This window comes from Motacilla alba, chromosome 3 (assembly GCF_015832195.1).
Source record: "Motacilla alba alba isolate MOTALB_02 chromosome 3, Motacilla_alba_V1.0_pri, whole genome shotgun sequence".
NCBI lineage: Eukaryota > Metazoa > Chordata > Aves > Passeriformes > Motacillidae > Motacilla > Motacilla alba.
The window spans coordinates 70,633,892-70,649,279 of NC_052018.1; the positions used below are offsets into that span (position 1 = coordinate 70,633,892).

At 41.6% G+C, this 15,388-nt stretch overlaps 1 protein-coding gene across 3 annotated transcripts; it reads right to left on the reverse strand.

Moving 5' to 3' along the window:
• Positions 1-1,079: 1,079 nt before the first annotated feature.
• NTPCR (nucleoside-triphosphatase, cancer-related) lies at positions 1,080-13,098 on the reverse strand. 3 transcript variants are annotated; one of them, XM_038130807.1, is made up of 5 exons: positions 13,009-13,098; positions 10,436-10,598; positions 9,251-9,353; positions 6,331-6,540; positions 1,080-1,977 (listed from the first exon to the last, which is right to left on the reverse strand). In XM_038130807.1, the coding sequence occupies exons 1-5, from the start codon at positions 13,040-13,042 to the stop codon at positions 1,909-1,911; spliced, it is 579 nt and encodes a 192-aa protein (XP_037986735.1). In that variant the 5' UTR covers positions 13,043-13,098; the 3' UTR covers positions 1,080-1,908. The 3 variants fall into 3 exon arrangements, with proteins under 3 accessions (XP_037986735.1, XP_037986734.1, XP_037986736.1); XM_038130806.1 differs by lacking the exon at positions 13,009-13,098 and adding an exon at positions 12,681-12,843; XM_038130808.1 differs by lacking the exon at positions 13,009-13,098 and adding an exon at positions 12,176-12,299.
• Positions 13,099-15,388: the final 2,290 nt, after the last annotated feature.

A 15,388-nucleotide genomic window follows, 5' to 3' on the forward strand; every position in this document is an offset into this window, starting at 1 on the left:
AGAAATGTCAAATCTCTCCATTTTTTATTTAGCTTTAAAGGTCACTCCTCATTTAAGACTCAACAGCAGTCCCACTAAAACTCTGCAAGATTTTGGATAACTCTTTAATCATTGAAAGAACTATTCTTTGCAGCATATTTTACAGCTTAAGAGACTTAACATTGAAACAGGAGTGCATCCAACACTTAGGTGCAGAGAGGTTTCTGTTCAAAAACCTATGGCACACAGCCCTGACAAAGTTTACTTTGGTCCCAAGTCCTCCACACCTAAAAAGGTGTTTTGTCTGAGTAGAATGCCTGAAGTAATTAAGGGATTAGTGTGTCTTTAGAGCACAACCTTATTTTGCAAATTGCAGCCATGAGCTGTACATTGCTGAGTGGAGACCCTAAGAGGAGTTTTCTTTTCCCCAGATATGATGAAGACAGTATTACCATCTAAATGGATTTGGGCAGACAGGTAGTCCTAACAAGTGAGGGAATGAGCCCATGGCACTCTTTAACATGGTATGCACTTCCTACCACCTGTGGAGGTGCAATGCTTGTACCAGACCCTTGTTCTGCATACAGGAAAGAAAAAGGACATTCCCTCTATGCTCTGAGGAGGTGTTTGCAGGGCATGTGTAAAATACCCGCCCCCATCCAGCCCTATACAACTCTGGGTGTCAGTTCTACAGAAATAAATCAAAAAAAATGATACTTGAAGATGCCTTTAAATAGTTTGCTCAAATTAAGTCATTGAACTGAACAGAAAAAAGTTAAGAAACAACTGAATTTTTAACAAATTTCTTCAGCCAGAGATGACCATAAATTTTACAATGAACAGTGTGCACCTGGGAGGGAATTCTGTTTTCAAACATGCAAAACTGATTAACTGGCAGCACTTTTGCTGAACACATTTGCACTCCTCACAGGGAAACACATTGTCTAATACTCTCAAACACTTCTTATTTCACCATTAAGCATGTACAGAATTGAATAAGGCAAAAAAACCCAAACAAACATAAGTATCAATAAACATAACAGATTGTAAAATTAATATTGACAAATGCAGTATTAAGTCAATCATGACTTAAACTCAGCATGAAAAACACAAGATTTGATTAACTTTATGGACTTGCAGATTTTTATATATATTATTTGCAAAGGGGCATGGGACAGGATTGCCACCAGAAAATTGAAAATTAATTCAAAATGCAGTCCTCTTATCAATTAGCATCTGGGCCATGTAAGAGAGGGTAGATTTGGCTATTTTTCCTCCCAAAATGGAATTCTGTAAATGTCACTCGTGACTACAGGAAGTTTCCTTGAAACTCTGGATAACCCTTCTTATACTGCAACTGCAGACAGGGGTGCCTAGAGGTAGGAGGAGAGAGCACATCTGCTTATTCCCTCTACCTGCTGATTTGTCAGCACCCATGCTAAAACACACTTGAATACACCTAAGCTGGTGTACACTCCAACATAAACTAGGCAGGACTCATCTACATTTTGGACAGGGTTCTGTTCTGTTGTACCAGGGCTATGTTGCAGATATTTAATTGATCTGTAGGCAGATACTGAATTGATCTGAACACACTCAGAAAGACTAAGAACTCAAACAGATTTTACAGTTAGTTGTTTTCACATGAGGTGACTTGGATCAGAGTTGACCACCTAACTTCCAAACACCCAGATTAGAACTGGATGTTAGCTACACATCTGTTCAATTTTTTTTCAATTCAGTGAACTGAATAAATTACAATCCTGCCATCCCATTTTACAGTATTACCAGCTTTACTCTGCTTACCCTGAAGGCTCCAGTAAAGCCTCGAGGGGGCAAAAGCAGGAAGGACAGACTCTAAACCATCCCAAAATGTTGTAATGTTTTGTTGAAATGAAAGCTTTAGTGTTTACGGGACAGAAAAGGTCTTCATTTTCTGCAGGATTCCACAGCTGCCAAGATGTCTTGCAAAAGGCTGTTTCTGTTTTCCTTACTAACCTAGAGAAAGAGAAATTAAAACTGATGTAATTTCATTAATAGCTTCTATACAAATGTTTACTTCAAAAACAAATCAAAGCAGAAATTCCAGTGCATTTCTTTTTCAGTGCAGGAATGTTGAGTGTCAAACACCTGCCTTCTTCTGCTACTGACAACACAGTATGCTAAACCCACAAAAGCCGCAATTGAATATTTAGTGATCTTTTGATTTAATTGCCTGTGGTATTTTGCAGTATTATTCAGGGCTTGAGTAACTAACAAGAATCACTCAAAGAACCAGCGTGTACTTTTGTCATTACTAGAAATCCTTTTCAACTACCAAATTTAACTTTCCTAATATAAAGTGGAGTTCTTATGCCTTCATTACTTCAAAGAGTTGTATTTATTAAGATGACAGACCTAGTCAAAAACATCTGCAAAGAAAAAAATTAAAACAGTCTTAGCAGCATAACTCTGTACTCTGAGAAACCTTACTGCTACAGGAAAGCAACACCTTGGAAAAGAAATAAAACTGTTTGAGAAAGCTGGGGTGTTCTCTAGCACACCGAGATATGCTTTTGGCAGATCAGTCCATGGGAATGCTGGGCTTTAAGTCCAGCATATGTGAATACAGATGACTGCAAACTGCCAAGCAAGTGCTGGTGCTTGCTAGTCAGCTCAGCTCCCAGGGACACAGAGCTGGGGGCTGTGTGTGTGTAAATTATCCCTTCCTGACAGACTGGGTCCTGATCCAGAGCCCTGTGACCCACAGTGCCATGCATTACTCACTCAAACAAAACCTGGGGAAGTGACAGGGGCTGTAAAGGGGTAACAAGCAACTGTGAAGCATCAGCAAAAGCTTAATTTTAAAAAGTCTAAGAAATTTTCCCCATTGTTCAGATCCCTGCAGAGAGGGCAGGAAGAAATCAGACAAAGACACATGAGCAGAAAAAAAAAAGTAAGGGCACTCATACAAAGTTGTAGAAAAGCTGTTTGATGAGGAAAGAGACACAACACCATGCACAGCCTAAAACTCTCTACCAGAAAGTTTCCACTGCACTCCTTGTACCTGCATTTAGGATGTGAGCACAAGAGTTTGTATCCCTTCCAGTACTACAGTCAATAATGAAAAGGAGAAAGTACTACTATTATTATCATTGTTGTTGTTAAATAGTTGACGGTTCCATCTGAGGAATCTGGCCCGAGGAGCTACCACTATTTACAGTCATCCACATCATATCCAAGTGCTGTAAACCAACACTACAAAACCTACAGACAGTGGTCTCACCTACCACTGAATTCAAGACAGCAGGTGAATGGGACTAATGAAAAAGTGACACTGAAAAAAAAAGGGCAGGGGGGAAGAGTAATGAAAAGGAAGATCTGTCTGAAAATGTCACTGTTTTTCCTGAGAATCAGTCCAAGCTTTAGAAGATAAACAGAAAATCCCACAAAAACAAAGAAATAAGACAACAAAGAATGCTCTTCAGTAAGGCTATTGGGACCCACAGGTAAACAATACACAGCACTGATGAGCCAAACTCTAAATCTCACAGCAAGTGTACTGATATCCTGAACTTTCAAAGGACCTTCTGCACATTTAATAGCTCTTCCCACTCCCTCACAGCCAACAAAAACAATACTACATTTTATCTATCCTTTTTCCATACCTATATGCCAGAAGTCCAGTGAGAGCAGCAGAGAGAAAGCGCCAAGTGCTTGGAAATTTTCACAACTGTTTTACAAAGGCTGTTTGATAGATATAAGTCTCCTCTTAAGATGTGGAGACATTCTGTGCAGGCAGCTTTCCCAGAGAGAACAAACCTCCCAGTATCTGTACTGAATGTACAAACAGATGGGTATGGTTTTAGAAAGGAGTTGAAAATAACTGTAGATGCTGCTTATATTAAGCATTTATGTAATTTGGAGGAAATTGCCACCTAGACTCCAAGCAGGCAACTATAGAGGACAAAAGCTTTCTTCCTCTAACTGTTAAAAATACCGTCAAGGAAACCACTCATGTACAATCTGTTCAAATGGAACCTTTTCTTCTCCCTATCCATTTAACTATTTTCTTTCTTAATAGGCATATGCAACCATACTTCACTAATGGGTTTCATGCAAGCAAAATTAATAGATGGGAAAATGGGAGAAAATTAGTATCTGCCAGCTGCTAAGGATAACCTGATCCTATTCATGCCACCATGTCTGCAGAACTACACAGATGCAGACAGTGCAAAAAGAGCCTCTGTAGTTTCACTGGAAAGTTTAGTTCTCAGCAAAATGGAACTAGGTAACAATAGAAACAAACGTGTTAAATATCAGAGCTCCTATCGTTAAGTGCCTAAACATAATAAATTAAACATTTGGAACCAAATGCTGAATTGCTTTTAGGGCATCTGGGCCCACTTACACCAACAAAATAAGCTTTCAAGACAAAAGGGACTGTAAAACACCAAACAGCTGTTCTCTCCTCAGAACTGTCCTTGTGACACTTAGGAGCAGGATGAAAAAACTGAGATGAGCTACATGAATGCAGCTTAACTCCATATTAAGTGACAAAGCAGGCAGAATGTTTTTGGAAGTTAGCCACCTACTTCTGTACACTTGCAGGCACCATCCAAGTTAGTAAGAAATTACTGACTGTGAGCTACTTGGGCACTCCAGGTTTCCCCATGCCACAGCCTTTGAAGAAAACAGCTGTTGACCCAGTATCCACTTCAGCTCCTAACACCTCTGACTCCCCATGGGCAGTTTCTGCTCCTGCTCACGCACACATTTGAACCAGCTGGGAAAGAGCATGTAGCATGTCACTGGAGCAAGAGAGACAGATGCTCTCCTGCACAAGACTTCGGCTCAGCAGGTCTGTGACACCTGGGAATGACTGCAGTCTGTCACACATTTCTCATCCATGCTTTTGGTTAATGGATTCACCAGAGTTCTCTCTTTAATTAAAGAAACCTGCATGTCCTAATCTCAGCAGTGTGAACATGATGGGTCATTGTTTTAGTAAAGATCCTTTAGCTAGAGAAAACACTGCTCCATTGCAATTTACAGAAAGACTTCTGCTGGCTTGAGTCAGTATTTCAAAGATTTATCAGCAGACTGATACAGCTGAAAACCAAGGGCCGAGTAGCCCATGCCCTCTGAATATCACCTGATAAAAAGAGACAGCAGAAGCCTCAAAAGCTTCCTTGAAAAGCCAAATGCTGCCTTCCAGCCCCATTTCCTCTCACAAGAGGACCGAATGCATGCACCATGTCCTGCCATGACTGCAGCCCAAGCACTGAACGACTGGTACTTTCAGCAAGGCTTCTCCATCCCATTTTTCCCAGTCCTACCCCTGTAAAGCCACTCATACAAAATTCACATTTACATGCCTTTCTGTGCAACAGCCTGACTACAAACACATCCGCTCAGCAGTGGAAAAACCTGGGGGGTTATCTCTGAAAGGAATGAAGGGAGTTGAATGCCTATGCAAGGAAAGGAATAATCTCTCATCTTTGCTCCTACTGTTGCTTTAACATTTAATTAAATCAGCATTTAAAATAAAAACAGAAACTGAAGATGACGATGGGACCCTCAATTAAAATAAGGATGAGGAACTTTGAGCACTGCAGGTTTTTAAGCCAGCTTTGAACAGGAAACAAGATAAATCAAAGGAGTGAGAGGTGCCTTTGTTTTTGTGAAGCATTGAGGACACTTAGTGATGTTAAGGAAACCTCACACATGCACCCCTAGGAACAGGCTAAATTTTGCTGTGGTAAGTTTTTGAGAACTGCCCTATAACTGATCAGAAATGTTAACTCTGAGGCCCTAATATTCTGAAAATTATGCCTGTAAAAGTAACATAATGAATTCCAAAATTGGTTCATTGACTCCAGAGAAAGTACACTCCATTTACAACTGTCTTTCTTCTATAAATCATTCCTGCAAACTCCACCGCTGCTTTTTTCCTTTTATTTTTTCTTTGAATATGACTACTGGTAATATTTCTGTTAGGCAGTCTGGAAAAAAAACCAAAAAAAGCTTAAAATCTGACTGTACTTTAAAAGATTTAACTCTTAGGAATAATGAATACCTATACAGTAATAATACTACAGCAAAGAAACCTTTTAAAACAACTGTAGCATTACTTCTGCAGCCCCACACAAGCAAAGCCAGCTGTGTGAGACGCCTACAGTTAGTGCCAAATGGGATTTTTTTTTTAATAAGGTGAACACCTGCCCATTAAGAATAAAATGGAAACTAAAAAACTTATTTCATGCAAGCTACCCACAGCTATCAATTGGCAGTAACAGTTTTTAAACAGAGCCAAACATAAACCAGTAACCTAGAACAGAAGGCTCTTTAAGGATATTAAATATTACTCACATTGAACACTTTAACATCTTTCCTACTTCTTATTTCTTCAACAAGATCCAGTGGCTTTCCCTTAGGTATTGGAATAGTTCCAAGCACCACAGTCCCCGAGCCAGCCAGCGTTTGACGAACAGCTTGAATAAAAGCCTGGCTGAAGAGTTCCATTTTACCAATCTCATCGATGACACAAATTCTTTTTTCTGTGTCCCCACCATGGTTTACCTGTGGAAAAGTGCACCAAGAGACTGAAACAGCAAAACTTAGAACAAGCAACAGACATAATCTCTATGCTGACAAAAGAAATACCTCCAAAAGACACAAATTCAACTGTCATACTGGGGAAAGCAGGAAGTCAAAGCTACCGCTGGTAAACGACAGACTTACAAATCTGTAATTTCTTTTTTAGGACAGATTTTTGGAAGGATGGAAACAACCATACAGTATAAATACCAACTACAATAGGAAATATCCTTACCACCGGATTTTCTTTAAAGCAGAATTCTCACAATGGCTACTTGACAATTAAGCCCATATGGCTACTTGACAATTAAGAACTGCACTTTGCCTACAAGCAGCTCTCAATCATTCCGAGGGTCAGTAATTTTTAAAAACTTTATTCTTCTCACTAAATTATGCATTTAGTGATTACATTTAATGATGCGATCAGTAGTCACACAAAACAGGTATCTAAAAAGAAGACTTCCATTAAATCTAGATTTGGAAGATTCTCCTCTTGTAGTTGGGATGATGGAGCATTTCACTCAGAGCTACTGGCTGTCTTCAAAGCTGTCTGGATAATAACCAAGCCATTTGCAAGCCTCTCTCACATTAGAGCAGACACATATTGAGATATACCTTACTCTGTAGTCCTAGCCACTGGATAGTAGGAGAGACACAGTTAACTACATTTGAGGCTTCTTTGTTTTTTCCATGAAGTGAATGCTGTGCCAAGCAGTGCCATGCTGCAGGTGGTTGGAGCAGCAGGGAAATCCAGGAGAAAGCAAGGGTGATTGCTATTGAGGAAAAGGCAGCTCACAAAGCAGAGGAACTCTTCAACTGCACTGCCTACCCTATTTTGGTAAAAGTGACTGAGAACTGTACTCCATTATTTGTAGAAGTGAGGAGAAAATCAACTCAATTCAAAACCATTAAAGATCCATGAGTATGTACCAATACAAGCCATATAGTACAGAAACTAAAAAAAAAGCAAAACAGATTGAAACGTATCCCCTTGAGAAGACAAAGTATTTGCTTCTGGGAAAGTGAAAGAACTGTATAACATGCATCCTAAAATCCTTTCAAGCCAAGTCCCTACTGAGTAGCTGTCTTATCTAAAAATCCTTTCATAGATCAGTGAGCCAAAAAGCCAATACTAGTCACTAGGTCACATATTGAGGAAGAGAGTATTTTGCTTTGAAAAAAAACCTGAAAAATCTATCTGTCCTGCCCGAAAAAAGTTTGCAGAACCAGAGAGATCTTCCACTGCAGGATCTAGCCCATTCTCACTGGAGTGAAAAAAGACTAAAGGGATGAATCTGTCCTCAAGCCTAAATGGACATGCAACCATTCTGCGCTGCTCTCTTTTCAAACCAGAACATACCTATGATGCTGCTACCCATATTCTTCATTTGTCTCTCCTTGTTTCAGTTCTCTCATCTTCCACACTCTCCTCTTCCATTTTGGGCCATCATCATGTGTGACCACATTCTCACAAAACTGATAGGCATCACTTTCTATGAGCATAGGCACATGCACTGTGTGAGTCTGCTGGCCCCCGTTCTTCTCTTCACTTTCTTATACTTGCAGAAAGCTACATAAGTAATGGAAAAAATTCAACACTGCTAACACTTTTCTAGGAAGATCTCTCCTGGATTTCAGTAATAAAAGGATCCCAAGTACAGAGAGATGGCCTAATGAAGTATTTTTAAATAAACTATCTTTCTATTTACTAACATCATAATATGGTTACAATGAAATTTAACATATAAAAGTTGTCCCATTGTTTTATTACCTCCCTTCTCCCTTGCCCTAACATCCTTGCTTTCCTACTCTCAGACTTCAATGTTCTTTGACAAAAACAAGAACGAGATCCTCAGTGCTCCATGCACCTCTTCGGGCTTTTTGCTTTAAGTTCACCAAAAAAATCCCTTCTTCCTTGTCCCCTTGAGCTTTGACAGTGAAGAAAAATCACAACAGGATTTTTTTTTAGTAGTACAGTTCAGCAGCTGCTGCACGCTGTTTGTGGTATGCTATTGCCAAAATCAAATCTGTTCTTGTTTAATTGCGAAGAAGGGAAAGGCTGGAGTGAAAGAGAGGAAGGAGAAGAAAAAAAGTAGCGACAGAATATTAGCAAAAGGATAACAAAAAGATTGTGTGGGAAGTCTTGTCACAGCCAGAGCACTCCTTGTGGAGCAGGCTAAATCCCAAACAATCAGGCTGGTATTATCAGTCTGCAGGTATTTATACAATTGTAATCAAAAATACTCAGTGGATTCAAGAAACAAATGCTTCTACTCTTGGAAGACAGGAATCAGCGGAAGAGGGGAAAAAGAAGCCTGTAAAGAAGTGCAGCAGCAAAAGCCTTTTTCTTAGACCCACTGATTCCATCCAGCTCTCTGTGGTAAGCCACTTGTGCATTTTGTTTGCTTTCCAGTATGAGACAGTGACATAGGAAGACATTTCCTACCTGCTGCCTCATCAGGTCAAGGAGGCTCTGCTCACAGGTCTGCAGTCTCTCCAACACCACAATAACAACAAGAGAACAAGCCAGATTTGGCCCTCCAGCTTCCTGACCCTGACTTACATACCAACTAGCAATACCTAATAAACAGGCCATTAGTTAGTATCAAAAACTAGCTGTGTAAAAGGGCCTTCCAATAACACTGACTATCATCAAGCATACATTAATCAGCAGCTTTCACAGAATACTCACATTTCTCAGCATAGGTAGAACCAACTGCTCAAATGAAACAAGGTCTACAACATATTGTCCAACCCGGTATTCACGTCTTGAAGCAGAAGAATCAGAACTGGGACTGAAAAAGAGATACACAATTCCTTCAAAGTACTGAGTTTAGTGAGAATTCACTAAAGTCATTTCAAGTGAATTTATAAGAAGTTATCCAAATAAATCAAATCCCCTTAATTCTTCTTAAGAAGGAAGGGAAAGAAATTCTAAACCATGCAGTAAGTCATACTGCAGATAGCCCGCTGTCAGAAAAGAAATATACCATAGGCATCCCTCACAACTATGCAAGCTCAAATTTCAACAGTGTATAGAAGGACAATGGCATTTAAAAGTCAGCAGGTGTATTTACACTGAAATCAAAACTCATGTCTGCAGATCAGATCTTTGAATTTTGCTACACTACAGACAGCCTCATAGCAGTATCATCTCAGTATGGGCTGCAAAACCCTTAATCTTGGAAAAATATTCACTTTGCATGTTCTGTACCACACTGTGCTAGGTACACCTCTGTTATTAGCAGAGTGCAAATTATTTTCACATCAACTCTGTGTGAATGAGATGCTAAGGTCACACTGGACATAGACCAAGTTTTGCACTAAGTATGAAAATCTAAGTCTAATGAATCAGGAGAGAGTGTGAGGCACTCTGCACTTCAGAGGCCCCCCTCTGGGGCTCTGAAATCCTTTTTTTCTTAAAATTCAGATGACTTTTGTGGACCAGTCAAATGTTCTTTAAAACAATGCTATATGCAATTTCCCTTTTCATTTTCCACTTCTGTTTCCATAAATCAGCTAGTGGAAACACAAAAATCTTTATCCCTGCCCACAATAGGCTACTTAATTGCATCCCAAAGGGACTTGGCCCCACAGTAAAAGGCTCAGCAGTGTTTCCTCTACCTGGTGTAAAACAGCCAGTAAGGGAGAACATCCCTGCCCAGCACATTTTCAATATTTCACTGTGCAACAGACACTGCCTAAATATACAATACAGGTATCAGCCAGGACACAAAAGCCAAGCAAAGAACTTGACCCTGAAAGCCATGTGTGCTGGAAATCACCTTCTGGAGAAGCATTTAACATGCTCCAGCCCAAAGGACTGGAGCAGACACATAAAACAATAAGCTGCTTACAGTTATTAAAACTTCAGTACCTGACTCTAGATAAAGGTCCTCGGTTTCCAGACAGAGTGACAACATCAAATCCTGTTCTCCTGCCACCTTCTCTAACTTCCTGTGTGTAAAATCCATCAATGGGAACGCCTGAGGATTTTAGAGCTTGAGTGACTTTCTGGATCAAAGTAGTCTTTCCAACCCCTAAAAATAAAGAACGGAAAAAAGCCCACAGCATTAATCTTCTTCTGCACTAAAAGCCCATTTTTTTTAAAATGCCACAGTAATGATTCAGTTCAGCGGGAACATTGATTACTTTTGAAGGTTGCAAATTACTTTTTCTACATGGTAGGAAAGAACAGAAGTATCTTTTAACATTCATCCTGTACTGACACTGCAAAGCTTCACAACAGAACGGTACAAATATCCCAGGCTACCAATGAATTTGTTAGCTTAGATGATGCATGAGCAGGCCACAAAACTTACCCCAAGGCAGGTGGCACAAAATTGATATGCAAGCTTGCTGGAAGACTGACTGATTAATTTCCCTTCCTACCACTGATATTCACTACTTTTAAGATCAGAGCTAAATTCACCCCCTTTTCAGATCAAAATGTCAAAGCTGACTGCTATTACCAGATGCCTAACTGGCACAAAGGACACACTTCTTCCACTGATGTCGTAGAAATCATAAGTACTCAATGTCCCTGAGATACCAAGTCCTTACAAAGTCCCAACAACAGAAAAATGTTCCTTATGGTAACTAAATAGAGACACATTTTGACTAGATGCAGAGAAAAGCTTGTTTATAATGAGGCCAATAAAGCCATGAATGAGGCTGCCCAGAGAGGCTGTGCAATCTTCACATACTTTAATGTTAATCCAGACATGACTGGATAAAACCTAAAGCAACCTGGGTGGGCTTGATAGCTGATACTCCTTTAAACTTCCTCAAGTCCCTTTTGACATGAATTATCTTCTAACCCTATAATTTAATTTTCTTACCCTAAGACAGGTCCTTAAAACTCTTGCCACCTAATATCTCCTTGCACAGTCTGATGCACCTTTTACAATGTGAACACTGGCCACGTTCCAGACATCCTTTCAGTTTTTCTCCTCTGCCATTGTACAAGTACATCCCGCAATGATCTCCTTTTAAACTCATCTTTATTGCCTCTCACAAATTTTAGTGCTTTATCACTTCCTTTTTAACCACTGCTTTAAAAAATTCAGATGATAGAAAATAACCCTGCACAATAAACCTTCAAATTCCTGGAGATAAGGAACACAGACCAGAGAGAGAGATGCCTAAAGAGACAGACCATGAGATGGCTAAAAATGACAAGAGAAATAATTTCAACATGCACACAGCAAATTTCTAATTCAGACTTTAAGCAGTTTCAGGAACTGCTTTCCTAACAGTCAATACCAATGACAAAATACTCTGTGGCTTCAAAGACATGTAGTCAAATGCCTAAGCAAACTTTTCAAATTTGAAGAAGAGGGCTTCCTGGCAGTTGAACAACAAAAATACTACAAAGGTGGCACCCTCAGTTATCTAACATCTTTTCAAGGCCTTGTCTCTTGTAAGTGAATTTATACTTATTTTGCTAAGTGGATTTGCTATCTCTAATTTTTTTACATTCATTCAGTAAGCTGTCAAACAAGTTAGAGTGAGTCAAACTAAGTTTAAGGAAGCTTGAAGTTAGACATTTAGCTAATCAAAACAGTACATCCAATTTCAAGTAAATGAAGAGAGACAAGATCTAAGCAGCCCTAACCTCTACATCTCATGAAAGGCTAGCTTTATTCAAATGGTTGGAAAGCCAGTGTGGAATATATTCCTATTTCAGCCCAACAGCAGCATTTCAAATTAATTCCAGTCAAGACAGGCATCTGCAAGATGTTCACAAAAAAAAAAAAAAAATTAGGCCCACTGCTTTACTCCCACAGCACATTCCCTTACCATGACAAACTACTTCCCCGCTTCAATTAAGGCTTGCCCATCCAGGACACCAGTTATCACCTACACCTGAACTTCACTGAGGCTGAAAGTGCTAAATCACTACAATTAAGTTACAGGAAAGATGAGCTCTCAGAAATTATTAATCGCTGCTGTTTATATTGAAGCAGGATTAGTTGTCCAGGAGGTGGTAACACTGAACTGCAAGGCAGAAGCTAGGGACAAAGCAGCAGCGCCTGGAAAAGTGCATGCCTTGGAGGACTGGATGGAGAGGTAAAGTGGCACTTCATTAGGAACAAACTAATTAGTGCAACAGCTCTGACCTCGAAAAGGCGAGGGGGGGAGGCTCCGGGCCCGCAGCCGCGGAACCTCGGGCAGCGCCGGGCCCAGCTGCAGCTGCAGGCGCTCCCGGGGCATTCTCGGAGCCCGGGGCCCGGCAGCAGCTGCCTTCCCCCGGCTCTAAGCGTCGGTGCCGCGGAGGGCCGGGCCAGGCCGAGCCGGACCGGGCCAGGCCGAGCCGGACCAGGCCAGGCCGAGCCGAGCCGAGCCGAGCCAGGCCAGGCCAGGTATGGCCAGGCCGCATCCCAGGCCATCCCCTCGACCGCGCCACCGCCTCTGCCCGGCTCCCCGGTCTCCTCCCGCCTCCATTACCTGGGGGTCCCGTGAGAAACACGTGCTTGGACATGACGCGCCCTCACCCGCGCCCGGCGCTGCGCTCCGCCCCCAGCCCGGCCCCGCTCCGCCCCCAGCTCGGCCCCGCTCCGCCCCCAGCTCGGCCCCGCTCCGCCCCCGGCCCCGCTCCGCTCCGCTCGGCCCCGGTCGGGCGGTGCCTCCGGAGGCCTCGGGCACGACGGGCCCTGCCCGGCCTGAGGCCGCTTCGGAGGCGGGGCCAGGCAGAGGCTGCTGCTGTGGTGTTTACAGGAGCGTGGTCGCGACTTACGGTTGGGGAAAAGGCGAAAAAGGCAGTTAGTTTCCTAGTTGAGGGCCAGCGTATTCTTTATCCAGTCAGCTTAACCTGTCACACGTCTGAGTAGTTTAGTACAATAATAGAATGTTAAGGTGTGGCAATAGACCTTAAAGATCAGTCCGAAGCCTCCCTGCCGTGGGCGGGGACACCTCTCACTAGACCAAGTGGCTCAAGGCGCCATCCAGCCCGGCCTTGAACGCTGCCAGGGCTGGGACATCCACAGCCACCCTGGGCAACCTGTTCAGTGTCTCACCACCCTCACAGTGAAATAATCTTTCTAATATCTAACCTAAATTTTCCCCGATTGAGTTTTTACCCATTACTCATTGTCCTATCACTATGTTCCTGCCAAAGAGTCCATCTCTGGTATCACTGTTTGCCCCTTCAGATAATGGAAGGTTAGGCTGTAGGTCTCCACACAACCTTCTCCAAGCTGAGCAGACACAACTTTTTCAGCCTGCCTTGGTAGGGAAGGTGCTCCAGTCATTTTACCAACTTTGTGGCGTCTTCTGGACTTGCTCCAATAGTTCTGTGTTCTCATAGTGGGACACCAGAACTGAACCAGTGGAGACCCCTCCAGATGGGGCCTCACAAATGCAGAGGTATTATAATAATAAACTCTCCTTAGAGCTTTTTACCTGTTTCAAGTAAGCAATGTGCTCCAGGGTGTAGCAAACCAGCAAATTAAAAGATTAATGGTTTTGTCTGATACCTTGATGCAGACAGCAAATGTAACTGGGGGCGTTGATATACAACCAGGGGATTGTTACACAGCAAGCTGAGAAAGCCTGGTTTAACAAAGATGCTGATAGACATCTGCATCCCAAAATGCCATATGCATGTGGCCTCCACATTTGTTCAGGTTTTCCTGATGGGGCGACATAAGGGAGTAGGGAAAAGGACTTTTGTGTGGACCTGTCTGGGTGAAGTGATGCATGGACACCAAGAAATACTGATTCCTGCCTGGCCATAAGCACCAAAGTGGTTACCCAAAAATACTGGGCTATGGAAGGGATACATTCCAATTTCTGTTTGCCTTACTAGAATGGATCACTGCAGGCTCAGTCCATCATTGTCAGGCTTTCATTTTCAGTAGTTTCTCAAGGAGTTAAAGGTTATTCATCATTTTCACAAAGATAATGAGTATCCTTGTCAGCCAGCTGAAATGTGCACATCAGCAGGTAGAGTGCACCTCACAGTAGATGGGTATTTCCACGAACTGAACAAAATATTTTTGGCCACTCTTCATTGTATTCTTTCATATTCTTAGAAGGAATGACTGCATGTGGAACATGTTTCATGCTTAAATACTTAATTAGAAAATTTTGACAACTCTGGCATGAGTCTTGGGAGGTCAGAGGGTCAAGAAGTAACCAAGAGAGCTTCCCTTGTCATCTAAAATGAAAACTGCGTTTTCATAGTTTACATTCCAGTACTTTGTTCTGGTGGCTTTTTAGGATCAATAAAATTGTGATGTTAACTTACAGTTCTTGTTTGTCAGGCATCTTCAATCTAAAGAAAGAACTGCATATTTGAATGGACTATTAACACAAGAACAACACTTGATAACTGGCTACTTCACCCTTGCCCTGAACTTCCTGTGCAGAGCTAACCATGATTGATTTACAGGTAGGTTTTCTGTATAATATTAAACTAAATCAGTCTGTTGGCTGGTCTCCCAGGCAGGCCACATAAAGAGACCCAGACAATGTTGTTTTGTTCAATGTTGAGTTTTACTAGATTTTACAAATCAACCCTTTCTTTTTCAGAAGTGCTTGTGGAAAATTTTAAGGCTATCACTACTGTTTGACAGAACCCTTGTTTTCTGGTATTCTAAGAACTCTTTCATCCCATTTTCCAAAACAGGACTCTCAGAGTTATTTCACTGTGTCGTTAAGACCTTTCTCTTGCAAACAGATGTGTAAACAAAGAAGTTGCAGCACCAGGGCTTAAACTACTTAGCATTTCACATTGGTTTCCATTGTAATTTCTACTATAAAATGTTTTCTCTTTCTGAATACTCTCTCTAGGTTGAAGTAATTTAAAAGCACGAAAGCCAAGAAG